The sequence below is a fragment of the Chiloscyllium plagiosum genome, unplaced genomic scaffold (genome assembly GCF_037043375.1).
Source record: "Chiloscyllium plagiosum isolate Xiang-an unplaced genomic scaffold, Cpla_swu_hap1 HiC_scaffold_1, whole genome shotgun sequence".
Lineage (NCBI taxonomy): Eukaryota > Metazoa > Chordata > Chondrichthyes > Orectolobiformes > Hemiscylliidae > Chiloscyllium > Chiloscyllium plagiosum.
This window is the reverse complement of record NW_028270139.1, coordinates 166,197,705-166,218,257: the sequence shown is the minus strand read 5'-3', so window position 1 is coordinate 166,218,257 and position 20,553 is coordinate 166,197,705. Positions and strand designations below refer to the sequence as shown.

The 20,553-nt window shown below is 48.6% G+C and overlaps 1 protein-coding gene across 2 annotated transcripts in view; it reads right to left on the bottom strand.

Moving 5' to 3' along the window:
• The window catches only part of LOC122555148 (serine protease HTRA2, mitochondrial-like), a 29,197-nt gene extending 9,240 nt beyond the window's left edge, over positions 1-19,957 (bottom strand). For both annotated transcript variants that reach the window (XM_087992032.1, XM_087992030.1), the window contains exons 1-5: positions 19,572-19,957; positions 16,708-16,912; positions 16,049-16,243; positions 5,544-5,576; positions 5,217-5,319 (exon numbers count right to left, since the gene is read on the bottom strand). In XM_087992032.1, coding sequence (XP_087848158.1) covers positions 5,217-5,319; positions 5,544-5,576; positions 16,049-16,243; positions 16,708-16,912; positions 19,572-19,957 — 922 coding nt within the window. The remainder of the gene's footprint in view (positions 1-5,216; positions 5,320-5,543; positions 5,577-16,048; positions 16,244-16,707; positions 16,913-19,571) is intronic.
• Positions 19,958-20,553: the final 596 nt, after the last annotated feature.

Sequence of the window (20,553 nt, the reverse complement as noted above, 5' to 3'; positions counted from 1 at the left end):
TAATACAGAGCTGACCAGTCCCTAACTCTCTAGAATACACTGAGCTGACCGGTCCCTATCCCTCTATAATAAACTGAGCTGACCGGTCCCTATCTCTCTCTATTACACTGAGCTGACCGGTCCCTATCTCTCCAGAATACACTGAGCTGACCGATCCCTATCTCCCTGTAATACACTGAACTGATTGGTTCATGGTGCTCTATAACCCACTGAGCTGACCAGTCCCTATCTCGCTATAATACACCGAGCTGACCGGTCCCTATCGCTCTACAATACACTGAGCTGACCTGTCCCTATCTCTCCATTATACAATGAGCTGACTGGTCCCTATCTCTCTATAATATACTGAACTGATTGGTCCATGTCGCTCTATAACCCACTGAGCTAACCGGTCCCTATCTCTCTCTAATATATTGAGTTGACCGGTCCCTATTTCTCTATAATACACTGAGCTGAGCGGTTGCTTTCTCTCTATAATACACTGAGCTGACCGGTCCCAATCGCTCTCTATTACACTGAGCTGACCGGTCCCTATCTCTCTGTAATACACTGAGCTGACCGGTCCCTATCTCTCAATAACACACTGAGCTAACCAGTCGCTATCTCTCTATAATACACTGAGCTGACCAGTCCCTATCTCTCGATAACAGTGAGCTGACCGGTCATAACTCTCTATAATACACTGAGCTGACCGGTCCCTATCTCTCTATAATACATTGAGCTGACCGGTCCCTATCTCTCTACAACACACTAAGCTGACCGGTCCTTGTATCTCTATAATACATGATGCGGACCGGTTCCTATCTCTCAAAAATACACTGAGCTGACCGGTCCCTATTTCTCTCGAATACACTGAGCTGACCGGTCAATATTTCTCTATAATACACTGAGCTGACTGGTCCCCATCTCTCTATAATACACTGAGCTGAACGGTCCCAATCGCGCTCTATTACACTGAGCTTACCGGTCCCTACCTCCCTGTAATACACTGAGCTGACCGGTCCCTATCTCTCTATAATGCACTGAGCTGAGCGGTCGCTTTCTCTCTCTAATACACTGAGCTGACCGGTCCCTATCTCTCGATAACACACTGAGCTGACCAGTCCCTATCTCTCTATAATACACTGAGCTGACCAGTCCCCATCTCTCTGTAATACAATGAGCTGACCGGCCCCTATCTCTCTAGAATACACTGAGCTGACCAGTCCCTATCTCTCTAGAATACACTGAGCTGACCGGTCCCTATCTCTCGATAACACTGAGCTGACCGGTCATAACTCTCTATAATACACTGAGCTGACCGGTCCCTATCCCTTTATAAAACACTGAATTGACCAGGCCCTATCTCTTGATAACACTGAGCTGACCGGCCCCTATCTCTCTGTAATACAATGAGCTGACCGGTCCCTATCTCTCTATAACACACTGAACTGACTGGTCCATGTCACTCTATAACCCACTGAGCAGACCGGTCCCTATCCCTCTATTATACACCGAGCTGACCGGTCCCTATCGCTCTACAATACACTGAGCCGACCTGTCCCTAACCCTCTATAATACACTGAGCTGACCGGTCCCTAACCCTCTATAATACACTGAGCTGACCGGTCCCTATCTCTCTATAATACATTGAGCTGACCGCTCCCTATCTCTCTACAACACACTAAGCTGACCGGTCCTTATATCTCTATAATACATGATGCTGACCGGTCCCTATCTCTCTACAATACACTGAGCTGACCGGTCCCTATTCCTCTCGAATACACTGAGCTGACTGGTCCCCATCTCTCTACAATACACTGAGCTGACCGGTCCCTATCGCTCTCTATTACACTGAGCTGACTGGTCCCAACTCCCTGTAATACACTGAGCGGACCGGTCCCTATCTCTCTATAATGCACTGAGCTGAGCGTCGCTTTCTCTCTAGAATACAATGAGCTGATGGTCCCTATCCCTCTATAACACACTGAGCTGACCGGCCCCTATCTCTCTCTAATACACTAAGCTGACCGGTCCTTATATCTTTATAATACATGATGCTGACCGGTCCCTATCTCTCTACAATACACTGAGCTGACCGGTCCCTATTTCTCTCGAATACACTGAGCTGACCGGTTCCTATCTCTTAATAATACATTGAGCAGACTGGTCCCTATCTCCCTGTAATACACTGAGCTGACCGGCCCCTATCCATCTATAATGTACTGAGCTGAGCGGTCGCTTTCTCTCTATAATACACTGAGCTGACCAGTCCCTATCTCTCGATAACACACTGAGCTGACCAGCCCCTATCCCTCTATAACACACTGAGCTGACCGGCCCCTATCTCCCTACAACACACTGAGCTGACCGGTCCCTAACTCTCTATCACCCAGTGAGCTGACTGGTCCCTATCGCTCTCTAATACACTGAGCTGACCGGTCCCTATCCCGCTATAATACACTGAGCTGACCGGTCCTTATCTCTCTATAATTACGTGATGCTGACTGGTCCCTATCTCTCTATAATACACTGAGCTGACCAGTCCCTATCTCTCGTTAACAGTGAGCTGACCGGTCATAACTCTCTAAAATACACTGAGCTGACCGGTCCCTAACTCTCTATAATACACCGAGCTGACCGGTCCCTATCGCTCTACAATACACTGAGCTGACCTGTCCCTATTTCTCCATAATACAATGAGCTGACTGGTCCCTATCTCTCTATAATATACTGAACTGATTGGTCCATGTCGCTCTATAACCCACTGAGCTAACCGGTCCCTATTTCTCTCTAATATACTGAGCTGACCGGTCCCTATTTCTCTATAATACACTGAGCTGAGCGGTTGCTTTCTCTCTATAATACACTGAGCTGACCGGTCCCAATCGCTCTCTATTACACTGAGCTGACCGGTCCCTATCTCTCTGTAATACACTGAGCTGACCGGTCCCTATCTCTCAATAACACACTGAGCTGACCAGTCGCTATCTCTCTATAATACACTGAGCTGACCAGTCCCTATCTCTCGATAACAGTGAGCTGACCGGTCATAACTCTCTCTAATACACTGAGCTGACTGGCCCCTATCTCTCTATAATACACTGAGCTGACCAGTCCCTATCTCTCAATAACACACTGAGCTGACCAGTCGCTATCTCTCTATAATACACTGAGCTGACCAGTCCCTATCTCTCGATAACAGTGAGCTGACCGGTCATAACTCTCTCTAATACACTGAGCTGACTGGCCCCTATCTCTCTATAATACACTGAGCTGACCAGTCCCTATCTCTCGATAACAGTGAGCTGACCGGCCCCTATCTCTCTATAATACACTGAGCTGACCAGTGCCTATCTCTCGATAACAGTGAGCTGACCGGTCATAACTCTCTAAAATACTGAGCTGACCGGTCCCTATCTCTCTATAATACACTGAGCTGACCAGGCCCTATCTCTCTATAATACACTGAGCTGACCAGGCCCTATCACTCTAAAATACACTGAGCTGACCGGCCCCTATCTCTCTATAATACACTGAGCTGACCGGTCCCTATCTCTCTATAATACACTGAGCTGACCAGGCCCTATCTCTCTATAATACACTGAGCTGACCAGGCCCTATCACTCTAAAATACACTGAGCTGACCGGCCCCTATCTCTCTATAATACACTGAGCTGACCGGCCCCTATCTCTCTATAATACACTGAGCTCACCTGTCCTATCATCCAGTGAGCTGACCGGTCCCTCTCGCTCTCTAATACACGGAGCTGACTCGTCCCTATAGCTTTCTAATACACTGAGCTGACCGGTCCCTATCCCTCTATAATACACTGAGCTGACCGGTCCCCATCTCTCTATAATATACTGAGCTGACCGGTCCCTTTCTCTCTATAATACACAGAGCTCACCTGTCCCTATCTCTCTAGAATACACTGAGCTCACCTGTCCCTATCCTCTATAATACACTGAACTGACCGGCCCCTATGTCTCTATAATACACTGAGTTGACCGGTTCCCATCTCTCTGTAATACAATGAGCTGACCGGTTCCTATCTCTCTGTAATATACTGAGCTGACCGGTGCGTATCTCTCTATAATACACTGAACTGACTGGTCCATGTCGCTCTATAACCCACTGAGCTGACCGGTCCCTATCTCTCTATAATATACTGAGCTGACCGGTCCTTATCTCTCTCTAATACACTGAGCTGACTGGTCCCCATCTCTCTACAATACACTGAGCTGACCGGTCCCTATCGCTCTCTATTACACTGAGCTGACCGGTCCCTATCTCTCAATAATACATTGAGCTGACCGGTCCCTATTGCTCTCTATTACACTGAGCTGATTGGTCCCTATCGCTCTATAATACACTGAGCTGACCGGTCCCTATCTCTCTATAATACACTGAGCTGACCGGTCCCAATCGCTCTATAATACACTGAGCTGACCGGTCCCTATCTCTCTATAATACACTGAGCTGACCGGTCCCTATCTCTCTATATTACACTAGGTGACCGGTCCCTATCTCTCTCTATTACACTGAGCTGACCGGACCCTATCTCTCTATAATACACTGAGCTGACCGGTCCCTATCGCTCTATAATACACTGAGCTGACCGGTCCCTATCTCTCTATAATATACTGAGCTGACCGGTCCCTATCTCTCTATAATATACTGAGGTGACCGGTCCCTATCTCTCTATAATATACTGAGCCGACCGGTCCCTATCTCTCTATAATATACTGAGCTGACCGGTCCCTATCCCTCTATAATACACTAGCTGACCGGTCCCTATCGCTCTCTAACACACTGAGCTGACCGGTCCCTATCGCTCTCTAACACACTGAGCTGACCGGTCCCTATCGCTCTCTAACACACTGAGCTGACCGGTCCCTATCGCTCTCTAACACACTGAGCTGACCGGTCCCTATCTCTCTCTAACACACTGAGCTGACCGGTCCCTATCGCTCTCTAACACACTGAGCTGACCGGTCCCTATCTCTCTCTAACACACTGAGCTGACCGGTCCCTATCGCTCTCTAACACACTGAGCTGACCGGTCCCTATCGCTCTCTAACACACTGAGCTGACCGGTCCCTATCGCTCTCTAACACACTGAGCTGACCGGTCCCTATCTCTCTCTAACACACTGAGCTGACCGGTCCCTATCGCTCTCTAACACACTGAGCTGACCGGTCCCTTTTATATTAACAGTGTGATGTGCGTTTACTCTGTTTGGCCTGTACGAGGAACCGCCGCAGTCTGTCTGATGGGATTGCGAAGGAGATTCCTGCTGTCACCTTCATGGTGTTAATTCCAATCACCTCACCATCCTGTGAACAGAAGTGACAGTGTGTTTACCGCCTGCTGGACTGACCTTCCCACTCCCAACCAACTCTGGCCCTGCTGCACATCCCCATCCAACCTCCCCTCTCCCACCTCCTCCCCCTCCCTCCCACTGGTACCACTTTTGCCCTCTCCCCCATCTTTGGTCCACAGCCCACGCCTCCCACTGGTGAGGGTGAAAGGAGTGGTCAAGAGCAAGGCTATAACTTACCAAGTTGACCAGAGGGCCTCCAGAATTTCCGAACTGGAAGAGAATGAGAGAGAGGATTGAGTGACAGGAAGCTGTGCAGAAACATTATCCTCTGGAGTGAATACAGAGGACGTTCATGAGAATGATCACAGCAATGAAAGGCTTAACATATGAGGAACGTCTGAGGACTCTTGGTCTATACTCTATGGAGGCGAAAGTGGGTACTGCAGATGCTGGAGATCAGAGTCAAGATTAGAGTGGTGCTGGAAAAGCACAGCAGGTCAGGCAGCATCCGAGGAGCAGGGAAATTGATGTTTCGGGCAAAAGCCCTTCACCAGGAATGAGGCTGGGAGCCTTCGGGGTGGAGAGATAAAATCTATACTTGATGGAGTTTAAAAGGATGAGAGGGGATCCAATTGAAACATACGGACTACTGAACGGCCTGGACAGAGTGGATGTTGGGGAGATGTTTCCATTGGTAGGTAATATTAGGACCCAAGGGCCTGAGAGTAAAGGGAAGATCTTTTAGAATGGAGATAAGGAGAAACTTCTTCAGCCAGAGAGTGGTGAATCTCTGGAATCCACTGCCACAGAAAGCTGTGGAGGCCAGGTCGTGGGGTACATTTATGACAGAGATAGATGGGTCCTTGATTGTCAAGGGGTTCAGAGGTTACGGCAAGAAAGCGGGAGAACATGGTTGAGGAACCCATCAGCCATGATTGAATGGCATAGCAGACTCGATTGGCTGTATGGCCTAATTTCTGCTCCTTTGTCTTATGGCCCTGCTGATTGCTCGCTGACCCTCGCTGACTCTGCCAGTCACTGAGAGCTGCACAGAAACCCTTGCTGAGTGCCCACAGTAACAGAGACCCTAGCTTCACACCAGCCTGCTTCCCCAGCCCCTGCTCTGTCCCCTGCCAGCTGGGAAAACATGCAGGAAGAGCTCACAGACTAATGCCTGGAAGGATGAGTGTTGCAGCTGAGTGGAGCACCACGGGGATGGTGGGGCTCCTGACAGCAGGAACCACCTTGTCATCTCCACAACCTGATTAGGACGAGCTCCCAGAACTGCAGCTCGCTGGCCCTTCCCATTCATCAGTAATCACCCTAAGGCCCTTACTCCCAAAATAATCAGCTTCCACCCGATGTCAGGGTCAGACACTCCCAACTCGGTCCCTTCCCTGATCCTTCTCAAAGTCATAAGTTTTACAAAGATGTGGGTGTACTGTACCTTTAAGAGAGTTAAAAGCAACAGAACTACCTGATAGAACCAAGTGTTCTGAAAAAAAAATCACTTGGTTGAACAACTCAATTAGCTGGTTGCCTGGAAACAACAAAACATAATTGAATTCAGCCCTTCAGTTTAAATTATACCCCGAGAAAAAAACCCAACTCCAATCCAGTTTGAATTTAGTACATTGACAATCTTAAAAGCCAATGATACAATCTGATGCTTAGGGGGTATAAGACTGGGGAAAATTGAACAGTTGAGAAGAGAACTGCCAAGCCACCAGCATGTAAAAAGACTGCCTTCAAAATAGCTCTCTGAAAAGGTACCTTTATCGATCAGTAACGTGTGAAGCAGAATCCGCAAGAAGAAGAAAAGACAGGAATACAGAGAAAACTGCAAGTTGCCTGGCTTTGAGATAAGAAGTTTTATTTTGTAAATCTTAATTGGGTGTTTTATCGGACTAGTACTGTAGAAGGGAAGGTAAAAGATGGGTTAGAGGAAGGAGTTGTTTGTTAATTATTCTCTGTTATACTCTAAGAAATAAAGTTGTTACTTTTTACTTTAAATAGTTCTTGGCTTCTCGAATTTTCACAGATTACTGCGTGGGATAAATCTTTTCCGTGTTGCTGATCTACATTAAACAGGAGCCTTTGCCCCGTGTCGCAACAGTTTAGGGGTTCGGATCCATGATTTGAACTGGTTTAAACAGATTTGAATAGATTTGAGGGTACGAAAATTCCCAGCAGATTTAAACACTTGCAGGTTTGTGTCCTAGATCTTTAAATAAAACACAGGAGAGACAATTTGTTCAATTTTGGTGACTTGTGATTGATTAAATTAAAAGTGAGAGAAATGGCTCTTAAAATTGCTAAAGAGGTTCTGGGAGTTGAAGATGTTTCTCAAATTTGCCAAGAAAGTTAGAAGGAAAGGGGAGAGGGGGGTGTGGGAATCAGAGCTACATATCTGAGAGGGGGGACAATTGCAAATGGGGCTGTGACAGGATGTAGTGAATCTGTCGGGAAGGTTTCTCACACGATGAAACAAAGGGATCGTTTAAAGTGTGTCTGCTTTAACACAAGGAGTGTCAGAAATAAGAGTGATGAACTTAGAGCATGGATCAGTACCTAGGAATATGATGTTGTGGCCATAATGGCGACATGGGTTTCACAGGGGCAGGAATGTTTGCTTGATGTTCAAGGGTTTTGAACGTTTAAAAAGAGGAGGAGGTGTAGCATTGCTAATCAGAGAGTGCATCACAGCTACAGGAATGAAGGTTGTTGAGGAAGGTTTGTCTACTGAGTCAGTATGGGTGGAAGTTAGGAACAGCAAGGGAGCAGTCACCGCACTGGGGGTTTTCTACACACCCCCTAATAGCAGTAGGAAGATTGAAGACCACATGGGTGGGCAGATTCTGGAAAAATGCAAAAGTAGCAGGGTTGTTGTTATGGGTGATTTCAACTTTCCCAATATCGACTGGAACCTCCTTAATGCAGACGGTTTGGATGGAGCCGTTTTTGTCAGGTGTGTTCAGGAGGGTTTCCTTACTCAGTACGTAGACAGGCCGACAAGGGGAGAGGCCATTTTGGATTTGGTGCTCGGCAATGAGCCAGGACAGGCGTCAGATCCCACAGTGGGACAACACTTTGGTGAAAGTGATTACAACTGCCTCACATTTAGCATAGCCTTGGAGAGGGAAAGGAGCAGGTACCGAGGGAAGATATTTAATTGGGGAAAAGGAAATTATGACGCTATCAGACAGGAGTTGGGAGGTACAGCCTGAGAGCAATTGTTCCACAGAAAGGGCACAGCAGACACGTGGAGACTGTTTAAGGAGCAGTTGTTGCGAGTGATGCACGAATTTGCTCCTCTGAGACAGGTAAGAAGGGATAAGATTAAGGAGCCTTGGATGACAAGAACAGAGGAGCTTCTCATCGAAAGGAAGAAGGCAGCTTATGTAAGGTGGAGGAAGCAAGGATCTAGCACAGCTTTAGAGGGTTACAGGCTGACTAGAAAGGAGCTCAGAAATGGACTGAGGAGAGCCAGGAGGGGGCACGAAAAAGGCTTGGCAAGAGGATTAGGGAGAACCCAAAGGCATTTTACTCATACGTGAGGAATAAAAGGATGATCAGGGAGAAGGTAGGGCTGATCAGGGATAGCGTAGGGAACTTGTGAGTGGAGTCTGAGCAGGTGAGCAAAATGAGTTTTTTGCTTCGGTTTTCACCAAGGAAAGGGAACTTGTTATAAATGAAAACTTAGAGGAGCTGGGATACAGGCTTGACCAGATCAAGATTGATGAAGTTGATGTGCTAGAAATTTTGGAAAACATTAAGATTGATAAGTCCCCAGGGCCAGACCAGATTTATCCCAGGCTACCCCAAGAAGCGAGAAAGGAGGTTGCTAAGCCACTGGCAAAGATCTTTGCTTCTTCACTCTCCACGGGAGTCGTACCAGAGGATTGGAAGGAGGCGAATGTTGTTCCACTTTTCAATAAGGGGAATAGGGAAATCCCTGGCAATTACAGACCAGTCAGTCTCACGTCTGTGGTCAGCAAAGTTGTGGAAAGAATTCTGAGGGATAGGATTTATGACTATGTGGCAAAGCATAGTGTGATTAAAGGCAGTCAGCATGGCTTTGTGAGGGGCAGGTCATGCCTCACAAATCTTATTGAGTTCTTTGAGGAGGTGACAAGACAGGTCGACGAAGGTTGAGCAGTGGATGTGCTGTATATGGACTTTAGCAAGGCATTTGACAAGGTTCCCCATGGTAGGCTCATTCATAACGTCAGGAAGTATGGTATACAGGGAGATTTGGCTATCTGGATTCAGAATTGGTTGGCTGACAGAAGGCAGAGACATTACAGCGCAGTACAGGCCCTTCGGCACTCGATGTTGTGCCGCCCTGTCATACCAATCTGAAGCCCATCCCACCTACACTATTCCATGTACATCCATATGTCTGTCCAATGACGACTTAAATGTCCTTAAAGTTGGCGAATCTACGACCGTTGCAGGCAAAGCATTCCATACCTGTACTACTCTCTGAGTAAAGAAACTACCTCTGACATCTGTCCTATACCTACCACTCCTCAATTTAAAGCTATGCCCCCTTGTGCTCGCCGTCACCATACTTGGAAAAAGGTTCTCCCTGTCCACCCTATCTAACCCTCTGATTATCTTGTATGTCTCTATTAAGTCACCTCTCAACCTTCTTCTCTCTAACGAAATCAGCCTCAAGTCCCTCAGCCTTTCCTCGTAAGACCTTCCTGCCATACCAGGCAACATCCTAGTAAATCTTCTCTGCACCCTCCTTATAATGCGGTGACTCCTTCATATAATGCGGTGACCATGTAGATGGAAAGTATTCTGCCTGGAGGTCAGTGGTGAGTGGGGTCCTGCAGGGCTCTGTTCTTGGGCCTCTGATCTTTGTAGTTTTTATAACTGACTTGGATGAGGAGGTTGAGGGGTGGGTTAGTAAATTTGCAGATGACACAAAGGTTGGAGGTGTCGTCGATAGTATAGAGGGCTACTGCAGGCTGCAGCGCGACATAGACAGGATGCAGAGCTGGGCTGAGAAATGGCAGATGGAGTTCAACCTGGATAAATGAGGAGTTAAAACAAAAATATCCTTGTATTTTCCCAGACTGTGTGGTAACAAGATCCCACTATCACAGCACGAAGAGAAAAGAGAAAGATGAAGGAGCTGAGGTTCAGTTAGTGGACGCTCTGTTTGACATAATGGTGCAGGAAAAACCTGAACAGGCAGAGGGCCAGACAGAAATGTTTAGTCTGAAAGACTAATAGACTTGCAACAGAAAGACAAGACAATAAAAGATATATATGTTGATGTGTACTCAGAGAAGGAGGCAGAGAATATTCCAGAGGGCTATTATCTGAAAGATAGAATCCTATGATAGAAATGGAGACCATGGCAGGTTAGTGCAGAGGAGAAATGGACTGAAGTGCACCAGATTGTGTTACCGGTGGCATACAGACAGGAGGAGTTACGGGTAGCACATGAACTACCTGTAGGAGGTCACCTAGGGGTACGAAATACTCAGGCTAAGGTACAGAAACATTTCTATTGGTCTGGAATGCACAAGGACGTGGTTAACCTTTGCCGTATGTGTCATACATGCCAAATGGTAGGTAAGCCACAGGCGGTAATAAAACCAGCACCTTTGTTACCAATTCCCGTATTTGAAGAACCTTTCACATGGGTTATGATTGATTGTGTCGGTCCCCTCCTGGGAACTAAAACTGGGAACCAGTACTTGTTCACCATAATGGATGTGTCACCCAGATTTCCGGAGGCAATTCCATCACAGAGTATCCAGGCAAAAAGGGTGGGAGAGGAGTTAGTAGCTTTCTTCACACGGTATGGGCTACCCAAAGAGATTCAGACAGACCAAGGGTCAGATTTTACTGCTGGGCTGTTTAAGGAGGTTATGGATAGCTTAGATATACAGCACTTTAAATCCAGTGTGTATCATCCTGAATCCCAGGGAGCTTTAGAAAGGTGACATCAGGCCTTGAAGACCATGCTGAGAGCATACTGTCAGGATTACCTGAATGACTGGGATAAAGATATCCCATTCGTATTGTTTGCCATTAGAGATGCCCCAAATGAATCTACTCTACTAAGTGGGCGGCACGGTGGCACAGTGGTTAGCACTGCTGCCTCACAGTGCCAGAGACCCGGGTTCAATTCCCACCTCAGGCGACTGACTGTGTGGAGTTTGCACGTTCTCCCCGTGTCTGCGTGGGTTTCCTCCGGGTGCTCCAGTTTCCTCCCACAGTCCAAAAAAGTGCAGGTTAGATAAATTGGCCATGCTAAATTGCCCGTAGTGTTAGGTAAGGGGTAAATGTAGGGGAATGGGTCTGGGTGGGTTACGCTTCGGCGGGTCGGTGTGGATTTGGGCCGAAGGACCTGTTTCCACACTGTAAGTAATGTAATGTAATCTAATCTAAAAAAAAGTTCACTCCCTTCGAGTTAATATTCAGGCATGAAGAGAGAAGCCCTTTGAAATTAATTAAAGAAAAATTGACAGGACCAAAGTTGGAGATCTCACACTTAGATTATGTATTAGAGGTGAGGGAGAGATTAAATCGAGTAGGTGAGTTAGTTAAACAGCACCTAAAAAGGGCACAGTGTAGAATGAAGCAGGTGACAGACAAAAACTCTGAGACTCGGATGTTTTCTCGAGGGGATAACATGTTAGCACTATTACCAATGATAGGAGATCCCTTCAAAGCCAGGTTTAGTGGTCCCTATCAAATTAAGAAAAGGTTGAGTTAGGTGGACTATCTAGTAAAGATGCCAGATGAGAAAAACCTTTACGGGTATGTCATGTGAACATGTTGAAACCGTATGATATTGGAGAGAAAGAACTGGAGAAACAGGTGCTAGATACTGCCCTGCGGAGTGAGGAATAAATTCCAGATGATGTGGATTTTGATGTGCCTCAAAATAGATTTTAAAAAAATGAAGAAGTCCTTGAGGAGTGGGATAGGTTAGTAAGCTATCTGTCTCAGGAGCATACAGCGCAGTGGAAAGGTTTGTTACTGCAGTACAAGGACATATGTAAGAATCAGGTGGGGAGGAGTAATACTATTGTACATGAAGTAGATGTAGAGAATACTGCTCCAATAAAACAACACCCCTGTCGGCTTAATCCTTTCAAAGCCAGACAGGTCCAGGTGGAGGTGGACGCCATGCTCAACAAGGACATCATTGAACCAAACCAGAGTCAGTGGAGTTTGCTGATTGTTTTAGTTCCCAAACCGGACGGGACTCAACGAATCTGTGTGGATTATTGGAAGGTCAACACCGTCACAAAATCAGAGCTGAAAATGTGTTGCTGGAAAAGCGCAGCAGGTCAGGCAGCATCCAAGGAACAGGAGAATCGACATTTCGAGCATAAGCCCTTCGTCGATTCTCCTGCTCCTAGGATGCTGCCTGACCTGCTGCGCTTTTCCAGCAACACATTTTCAGCTCTGATCTCCAGCATCTGCAGCCCTCACTTTCTCCACCGTCACAAAATCAGACTCATATCCAATTCCTAGATTGGAGGACTGTATCGAGAAAGTTGGACAAGCCAGTTATATCACCAAGTTGGCATTAATGCGTGGTTACTGGCAGGTACCTTTATCAGAGACGGCAAAAGAAATTTCTGCGTTTGTAACCCCACATGGGCTATATCAGGTTAAAGTGATGCCTTTTGGAATGAAGAACGCACCCACCACATTCCAAAGACTCATGAACAGAGTTGTGGCTGGATTAACAAACTGTGCGGTCTATTTGGACAATGTAGTGATCTTTACTAAGTCCTGGAAAGATCACATGGTACAGTTGGCAGAGCTGTTTGAATGACGAGAAACAAAACTGGTAATAAACTTAAATAAAACTGAAGTTGCGAAGTGACGTTCTTGGGGCATGAGGAATGTCAGAGGACTCTGGGTCTATACTCGGTGGAGTTTAGAAGGATGAGGGGGGATTGAATTGAAACTTACAGAATACTGACTGGTCTGGACAGAGTGGATGTTGGGAAGGTGTTTCCATTGGTAGGAGAGACTAGGACCCGAGGGCACAGCCTTAGAGTAAAGAGAAGACCTTTTGGAACAGAGATAAGGAGAAACTTCTTCAGCCAGGGAGTGGGGAGTCTGTGGAAATCACTGCTACAGAAATCTGTGGAAGCCAGGTCATTGAGTATATTTAAGACAGAGATAGATAGGTCCTTGAGTATCAGGGGATCGAGAGCTATGGGGAGAAAGTGGGAGAATGGGGTCTTTCAATGCTTTCAGTGATCCAGCCTCCACAACTCTCTCAGTTAGAAACTCCCAGGCAATCAGTAACCTCTGGTAGGAGATACTCCTTCACAAGTCAGTTTTAAATGAGTATCCCTTTAATCTGCAACCGTGCCCTTTAGCTCAAAATTTCCCCACTAAAATGGAATCACCTTAATATCTACGCCATCAAGCCCCTTCAGAATGCTGTATGTTTCAATCCAATCACCTTTTGATAGTCTAAACGTGACATCGCTGTTCTGGATAAATCAAAGGAGTGAATGAATCTCTTCTGAACTGCCTCTACTCCCAGGACGTCCTTTTTTAAATATGGGGACCAAAACTGTCCACTGTACTCCAAACACAGCCTCACTAACACTGTGTGACTTCCCTGGTTTTAAACTCTAAGGTGCTCTCTTTCATGGGGTCTCTCACAGTTTAAGTAACAGTTCCTACCAAAGTGTATGACTTCACAACTTTCCAACGTTATACTCCGGTTGCCAGCTTTTTGTCCAATCATTGAATCTTTCGGTATCCCCTAGCCCTTATATTCTCATGCCCTGATCACATCATACCCTTCCTTACTTTCACTCTTACAGGCTGAGGAACAACAACACACATTGGGTGTTTCTCTATCTATCCTCATCCCTCTGTCTCCCTACTCACCACAGTTACATGCGCACATATCACAAAACAAAATATGAAAAGGAAAATACAAGTAAATCAATCAATGTAGGACTTGACCCACTCCGACCTCCAGCATTTGTTGCCTTCGGTAAATAAATCAATGATTATTTTTCATCAAATGAAATTCACCAAAGATTCCACACCCACTTCTATCTTGAATGACAAGGGCAGCAGATACATGGGAACACCACCCCCCCCCCCAAGCCACTCACCATCCTGACTTGGAAATATACCACTGTTCCTTCCCTGTCGCTGGGTCAAAATCCTGGAATTCCCTCCCTCAGGGCATTATGGGTCAACCTACAGCACATGGACTGCAGCAGTTCAAGGCGGCAGCTCACCCCCACCTTCTCAAGGGGCAACTAGGGACGGGCAATAAATACTGGGCCCGGCCAATAATGCCCATGCCCCATTACCGAATTGAACAAAAGAGAAGTGGGACTGAGTAAATTGCTGAAGTTAGGGACTGACAGGGTTCTGATGAACTTCACCCAGACTCCTAAATGAAATGGCCAGTGAGATAGTGGGTGCATTATTTTATGTTCTCCAAACCTCCTCTGATTGGGGAAAGTGCTGTGAAAATGGAGGTGAATGTAACTCCGTAATTCAAAAACGGAAGGAAGCAGAAAGTAGAAAACTAGGCCAGTTAGTTCAATGCGTGTTAGAAACCATTCACGATGTTATAACAGGGCACTCGGTTATGTTCAAGGTAATCAGGCAGAGTTAACATCGGATAGTACAGCACAGGAACAGGCCCTTCGGCCCACCATGTGTATACTGACCATGATGCCATTCTAAACTAATCCCACCTGCCTGCACATGCTCTGTATCCCTCTACTCCTTACCTGTTCACGCGTCTGTATAGAAACCTCTTAAATGTTGCTCTCAAACCTGCTTCTACGTGCTCCCCCAGCAGTGTGTTTCAGGCACCTACCACACTCTTTGTAAAAAAAACTTGTCTCAGTCATCTCCTTTAAACTCCCCCTCCCTCCATCTTAGATCTAGTATTTGACATTCCCAGCCTGGGTTAAAGGCTCCATCTACCCACCCTCCCCAGGCCTCTCCCAATTTCCAATATTTCTGTCAGGTCGCCCCTCAGCCTCCACCGCCCTAACCAAAACAATCCAAGTCTGTCCTCCTTCCCTTTAGAGCTAATACCTCCCAATCCAGGTAAACCTCTTCAGCACCCTTTCCAAAGCCTCCACATCTGTCCTGTTAGTGTGGCAAACATAACTGCACACAACGCTCCTAATGTGGCCTCACTAAAGGCTGCAAAATGACTTCCCAACTTTTATACTCAATGCCCCGACCGCTGAAAACAGGAATGCAGTCTGCCTTCTCTACCACTTGCGCTGCCACTTCCAGGGAGCTGGGGGCCTGCACCCCGGGATCCCTCTGGATATCAGTGCTCAAAACATGGTTTGAGAAAAGGGGAATCTGGATTAATCGTTTTACTGGAATTGTACGAGGAGATAGCACATGCTGTGGATATTGGAATCCAGTGAATGGACTGCACTGAGATTTCCAAAAGGCATTTGACAGAGGGGTAGAATATTGCCGTGGATAGAAGACGGGCTGGCTAACAGAAAGCAGAGAGTGGGAGTGGATGGATCTGTTACAGGCTGACAGGATGGAGAGTGATGACTCACAGCTGGATCTCCACCCAACCACTGGGTTAAACATCTGCAGCAGTTCTAGGAGGGGACTCAACAGCAACCTCTCAAGGGCAATTACAGAGGGGCAATAAATATTTGTCTAGCCAAGATGCTCACATCCCAAATTAAGCTTGGAAACTGCGTCCACACCCACACAACCAGTGCACTCACATCAATGGAAGCATCAGTCTGAATATATTCCATGTCCGAATGAGCCATTCCAAGCTCCTGACTCCCCCGCTGCACAGAGCTGACAATCCCAGATGTGATAGTGTTCTGGAGGGCAAAGGGACTGCCCATCGCAACAACAAACTCGCCGTGTCTGACCTCAGAGGACACACCCAGTGGCAGGGTTGGAAGAGGAGCCTAAAACAGGAGATTATACACTCAGCACCGAGGCAAGGTCACAGCAAGTACAATCCCGACACGCAGATCACCCTGAGCACAGTGAACACAACTGAATACACACTGTATTACCCTGAGAAAGCACCCTGGTACTGGGAGAATACATCCCCCCACCCATCCCAGGGATATCCCCCCCCCCCCCGGCCAGGGTGAATTCCACCGTCCCCCGTCCCCCCCCGGTATCAGGGTGATGTCCCCTCCCCCACCCCTCCCGATCTCGGGCTGTATCTCCCTCTCCCCATCCCCCCCCGGTATTGGGCTGTATTTCCCTCTCCCCATCTCCCCCCCCCCCGGTATCGGGCTGTATCTCCCTCTCCCCTCCCCCCCCCGGTATTGGGCCGTATCTCCCTCTCCCCATCCCCCCTGTATCTCCCTCTTTCTCCCCCCCCCCCCCCCCCCCCACCCCCGGTGATGCTGCTGCTTACCTTGGGGTTGATCTTGATGGTGGCGATGTCTGCCACCTGGTCAATGGCCTGAACAGAAGCTTCATACATCTCTCCGTTGGCCAGCTTCACCCGCACCCTTCTCTTGTTGGCCACCACGTGGGCATTGGTCACAATCAGCCCGTCCTCCGTCACAGCGAAACCAGAGCCATTCGAAATGGGCATTTCCCGCCCACTGAACGGGTGCCTGGGGAGGAAGGACACCGGCTCACCGGCTCTGGTACAGCAGATACAGCCTGGTGTGGTCTATCTGACAGTCTATCCATCCCTCGGCACGTACACTCCATCCCAAAGGAGCAACCCCCCAGCCTTCCCCACTCCTCAATCACTCAATCTCATTCCCTTCAACCAATCCTCCATCCAACCAAGGGCCATTCCTCTCCTCCTCAACCATTCAGCCCATCAACACTGCTCCCCCATTCAATGAAATCACGGCTGATCTGATAATCCTCCCCTCCACTTACCTCCCTTTTCCCCTCACACTTGATTCCCTCACTGATTAACCATCCGTCTACCCCAGTCTGGAATATACTGAATGACCATACCCTTCACAGCCCTCTGCGGTTACGTTTCCACAGATTCACTCCCCTCACGAGAAATTCCTCCTTCTCTCGGTCTTAAAATGTAATCCCTTATCCTGAGCTGATACCCTCGGGTCCCAGACTCTCCCACGAGGGGAAAAGTCCCTTAACAATCTGGTATGTTTCAATAAAATCGCCTCCTCTAAACTCTAATGAGTACAGACCCAACCTATCAACACAGGACAGTGCCTGTGGACCTGGTCTCAGTCCGAGTGAACCTTCGTGGAAGTCCTCTAATCTCAGTCAGTCAGAATTATACAGCACGGTAACAGACCCTTCAGTCCAACTCGTCCTTGCCAAGCAGATATCCCAACCTAATCTAGAGGAGAAAGTGAGGACTGCAGATGCTGGAGATCAGAGCTGAAAATGTGTTGCTGGAAAAGCGCAGCAGGTCAGGCAGCATCCAAGGAACAGGAGAATCGACGTTTCGGGCATGAGCCCTTCTTCAGGAATGAGGAAAGTGTGCCCAGCAGGCTAAGATAAAAGGTAGGGAGGAGGGACTTGGGAGAGGGGCGTTGGAAATGCAATAGGTGGAAGGAGGTCAAGGTGAGGGTGGTAGGCCGGAGTGGGGGTGGGGGCGGAGAGGTCAGGAAGATGATTGCAGGTTAGGAAGGCGGTGCTGAGTTCGAGGGATTTGACTGAGACAAGGTGGGGGGAGGGGGAATGAGGAAACTGGAGAAATCTGAGTTTATCCCTTGTGGTTGGAGGGTTCCTAGGCAGAAGATGAGGCGCTCTTCCTCCAACCGTCGTGTTGCTATGGTCTGGCGATGGAGGAGTCCAAGGACCTGCATGTCCTTGGTGGAGTGGAAGGGGGAGTTGAAGTGTTGAGCCTCGGGATGGTTGGTGCGGGTGTCCCAGAGGTGTTCTCTGAAACGTTCTGCAAGTAGGCGGCCTGTCTCCCCAATGTAGAGGAGGCCACATCGGGTGCAGAGGATGCAGTAAATGATGTGTGGAGGTGCAGGTGAATTTGTGGCGAATATGGAAGGATCCCTTGGGGCCTTGGAGGGAAGAAAGACCCATTTGCCAGCACTTGGCCTATATCTCTCCAAACCCTTCCTGTTCATATACCCATCCAGATGCCTTTTCAATGCTGTAATTGTATCAGCCTCCACCACATCCTCTGGCAGCTCATTCCATACACATACCACCCTCTGTGTGAAAAAGTTGCCCCTGAGGTCTCTTTTAAATCTTTCCCCTCTCACCCTAAACCTATGCCTGGACTCCCTTATTCTGGGGGGAGAAAATACCATAGCTATTCTTCCTGTCTATTCCCCTCACGACTTTATGAACCTCTAGAAGGTCATCCCTCAGCCTCCTATGTTTCAGGGAAAAAGATTCCCATCCTATCCAGCCTTTCCTTACAACTCTAAACATTCCAATTACGGCAACACGCCTGCAAATCATTTCTGCACCATCTCCACTTTAATAACATCCATCCCATAGCAGGGTGACCAGAACTATACGCCGGGCTCCAAATGTGGCCTGACCAACATCACGTACAGCTGTAACAAGATGTTCCAACTCCTGTACTCAATGCACCTACCGGTGAGGGCAAGCATGCCAACTGCCTCCTTCCCCACCCTGTCCAACTGGGATACAACTTTCAGGGAACCATGTACCTTCATCCTGAGATCCCTCTGTTTGGCAACACTTCCTCGGGCCCTACCATTAACTGTGCAAGTCATCCCAAAATGCAACACTGCACATTGATCTGCATTAACCTCCACCTGCTATTCCTCGGCCTACTGTCCCAGTTGATTACGATCCCATTTTAATCTGAAATAACCTTCTTGGCTGTCCATGCTACCAACGAATTTGGTGTCATTAGCAAAAGTACTAACCATGCCTTCTGTATTTTCATCTAAATCTTTTACACAAATGACGAAAAGCAGTGGACCCAGCACCGATCCTTGTAGCACACCACTGGTCACAGGCCTCCAGTCTGAACAGCCATCCTCGTCTCTCCCTTTGCAGACTCTGTCTCAACCTCTCCCTCCAACCCTCTGTCATTAAAAGACCCCTCTCCCTCCCTACCCACCCTCCAAACCCACACCCTCACTCTCTTTCTAAACACCCCCAATCTCACTCTCTCCGCTCCACTCTATTTCACTCCACCCCACTCCCTCTAACCTCCTACCCTCTCTGTATCTTTTCCCTCTCTCCCCACTCTCTCTAACCTCCCCCCAACACTCCAACTCTTTATAAAACAGCCATGTGTACCATCCCCTCTCCTCCCCCTCCCCCCCCCCCCCCCCCGGTAAGTACCTCCCCAGGATCTCGATGTAAACCACCGCGGGGCCTGTTTTCTCCACAACGTCGGCGATAAAGTTGAACTTGAACCGAGGACTGTCCGGGGGGACGGGCCGAGCGGCCTGGACCCGGGGGAGGCCGAGGGCGGCGGGCGGCCTGAGGCCCGGGAGGGACCCCCGCCCCGGCCCCGACCCCCGCCACAGGAGCAGCGCCGCCGCCGCCGCCGCGGAGCCCAGGCCCAGGCCCAGGGCCCACCAGCCCCTGGAGTTAGAGCCGGCGCCGGGCTCCTCCTCGGCCCTCGGCCCGCTGACCAGTGCCCGGAGGCCGGGCGGCCCCTCGCGGCCTCTCCCTGACCCGGAGGCCCCGAGCCGGCGGAGAGCGCGGGCAATGGGCGCCGCCATCTTGGAAACAACAACAAACTTTATTAACACCGTCTGGGCTAAAGGGTCAAAGGGCAGGCTCAGGCGCAAAGCTACAAGCTAAAGGTCAAAGGGCAGGCTCAAGGTCAAAGAACTGTCTCAGGGTCAGAGGGCAGGGTCAGGGTCAGAGGGCAGGCTCAAGGTCAAAGAACGGTCTCAGGGTCAAGGTCAAAGAACTGTCTCAGGGTCAGAGGGCAGGCTCAAGGTCAAAGAACGGTCCCAGGCTCAGGGTCAGAGGGCAGGCTCAAGGTCAAAGAACTGTCTCAGGGTCAGGGTCAGGGTCAGAGGGCAGGCTGCCCTTAGAGAGGGAACTCCAGGATTGTGACCCAGTGACAGTGAAGGAACGGCGATATATTTCCAGGTCAGGACGGTGAGGGGCTTGGAGGGGAACCTGCAGGGGGTGGTGTTCCCATGTACCTGCTGCCCTTGTCCTTCTGGATGGAAGTGGTCGTGGGTTTGGAAGGTGCTGTCTGAGGATCTTTGGTGCAAGTTGTAGCTGGTACACGTATGAGTCATTCAGAGTCGAGAGTGCAGTGCTGGCAAAGCACAGCAAGTCAGGCAGCATCCGAGGAGCAGGA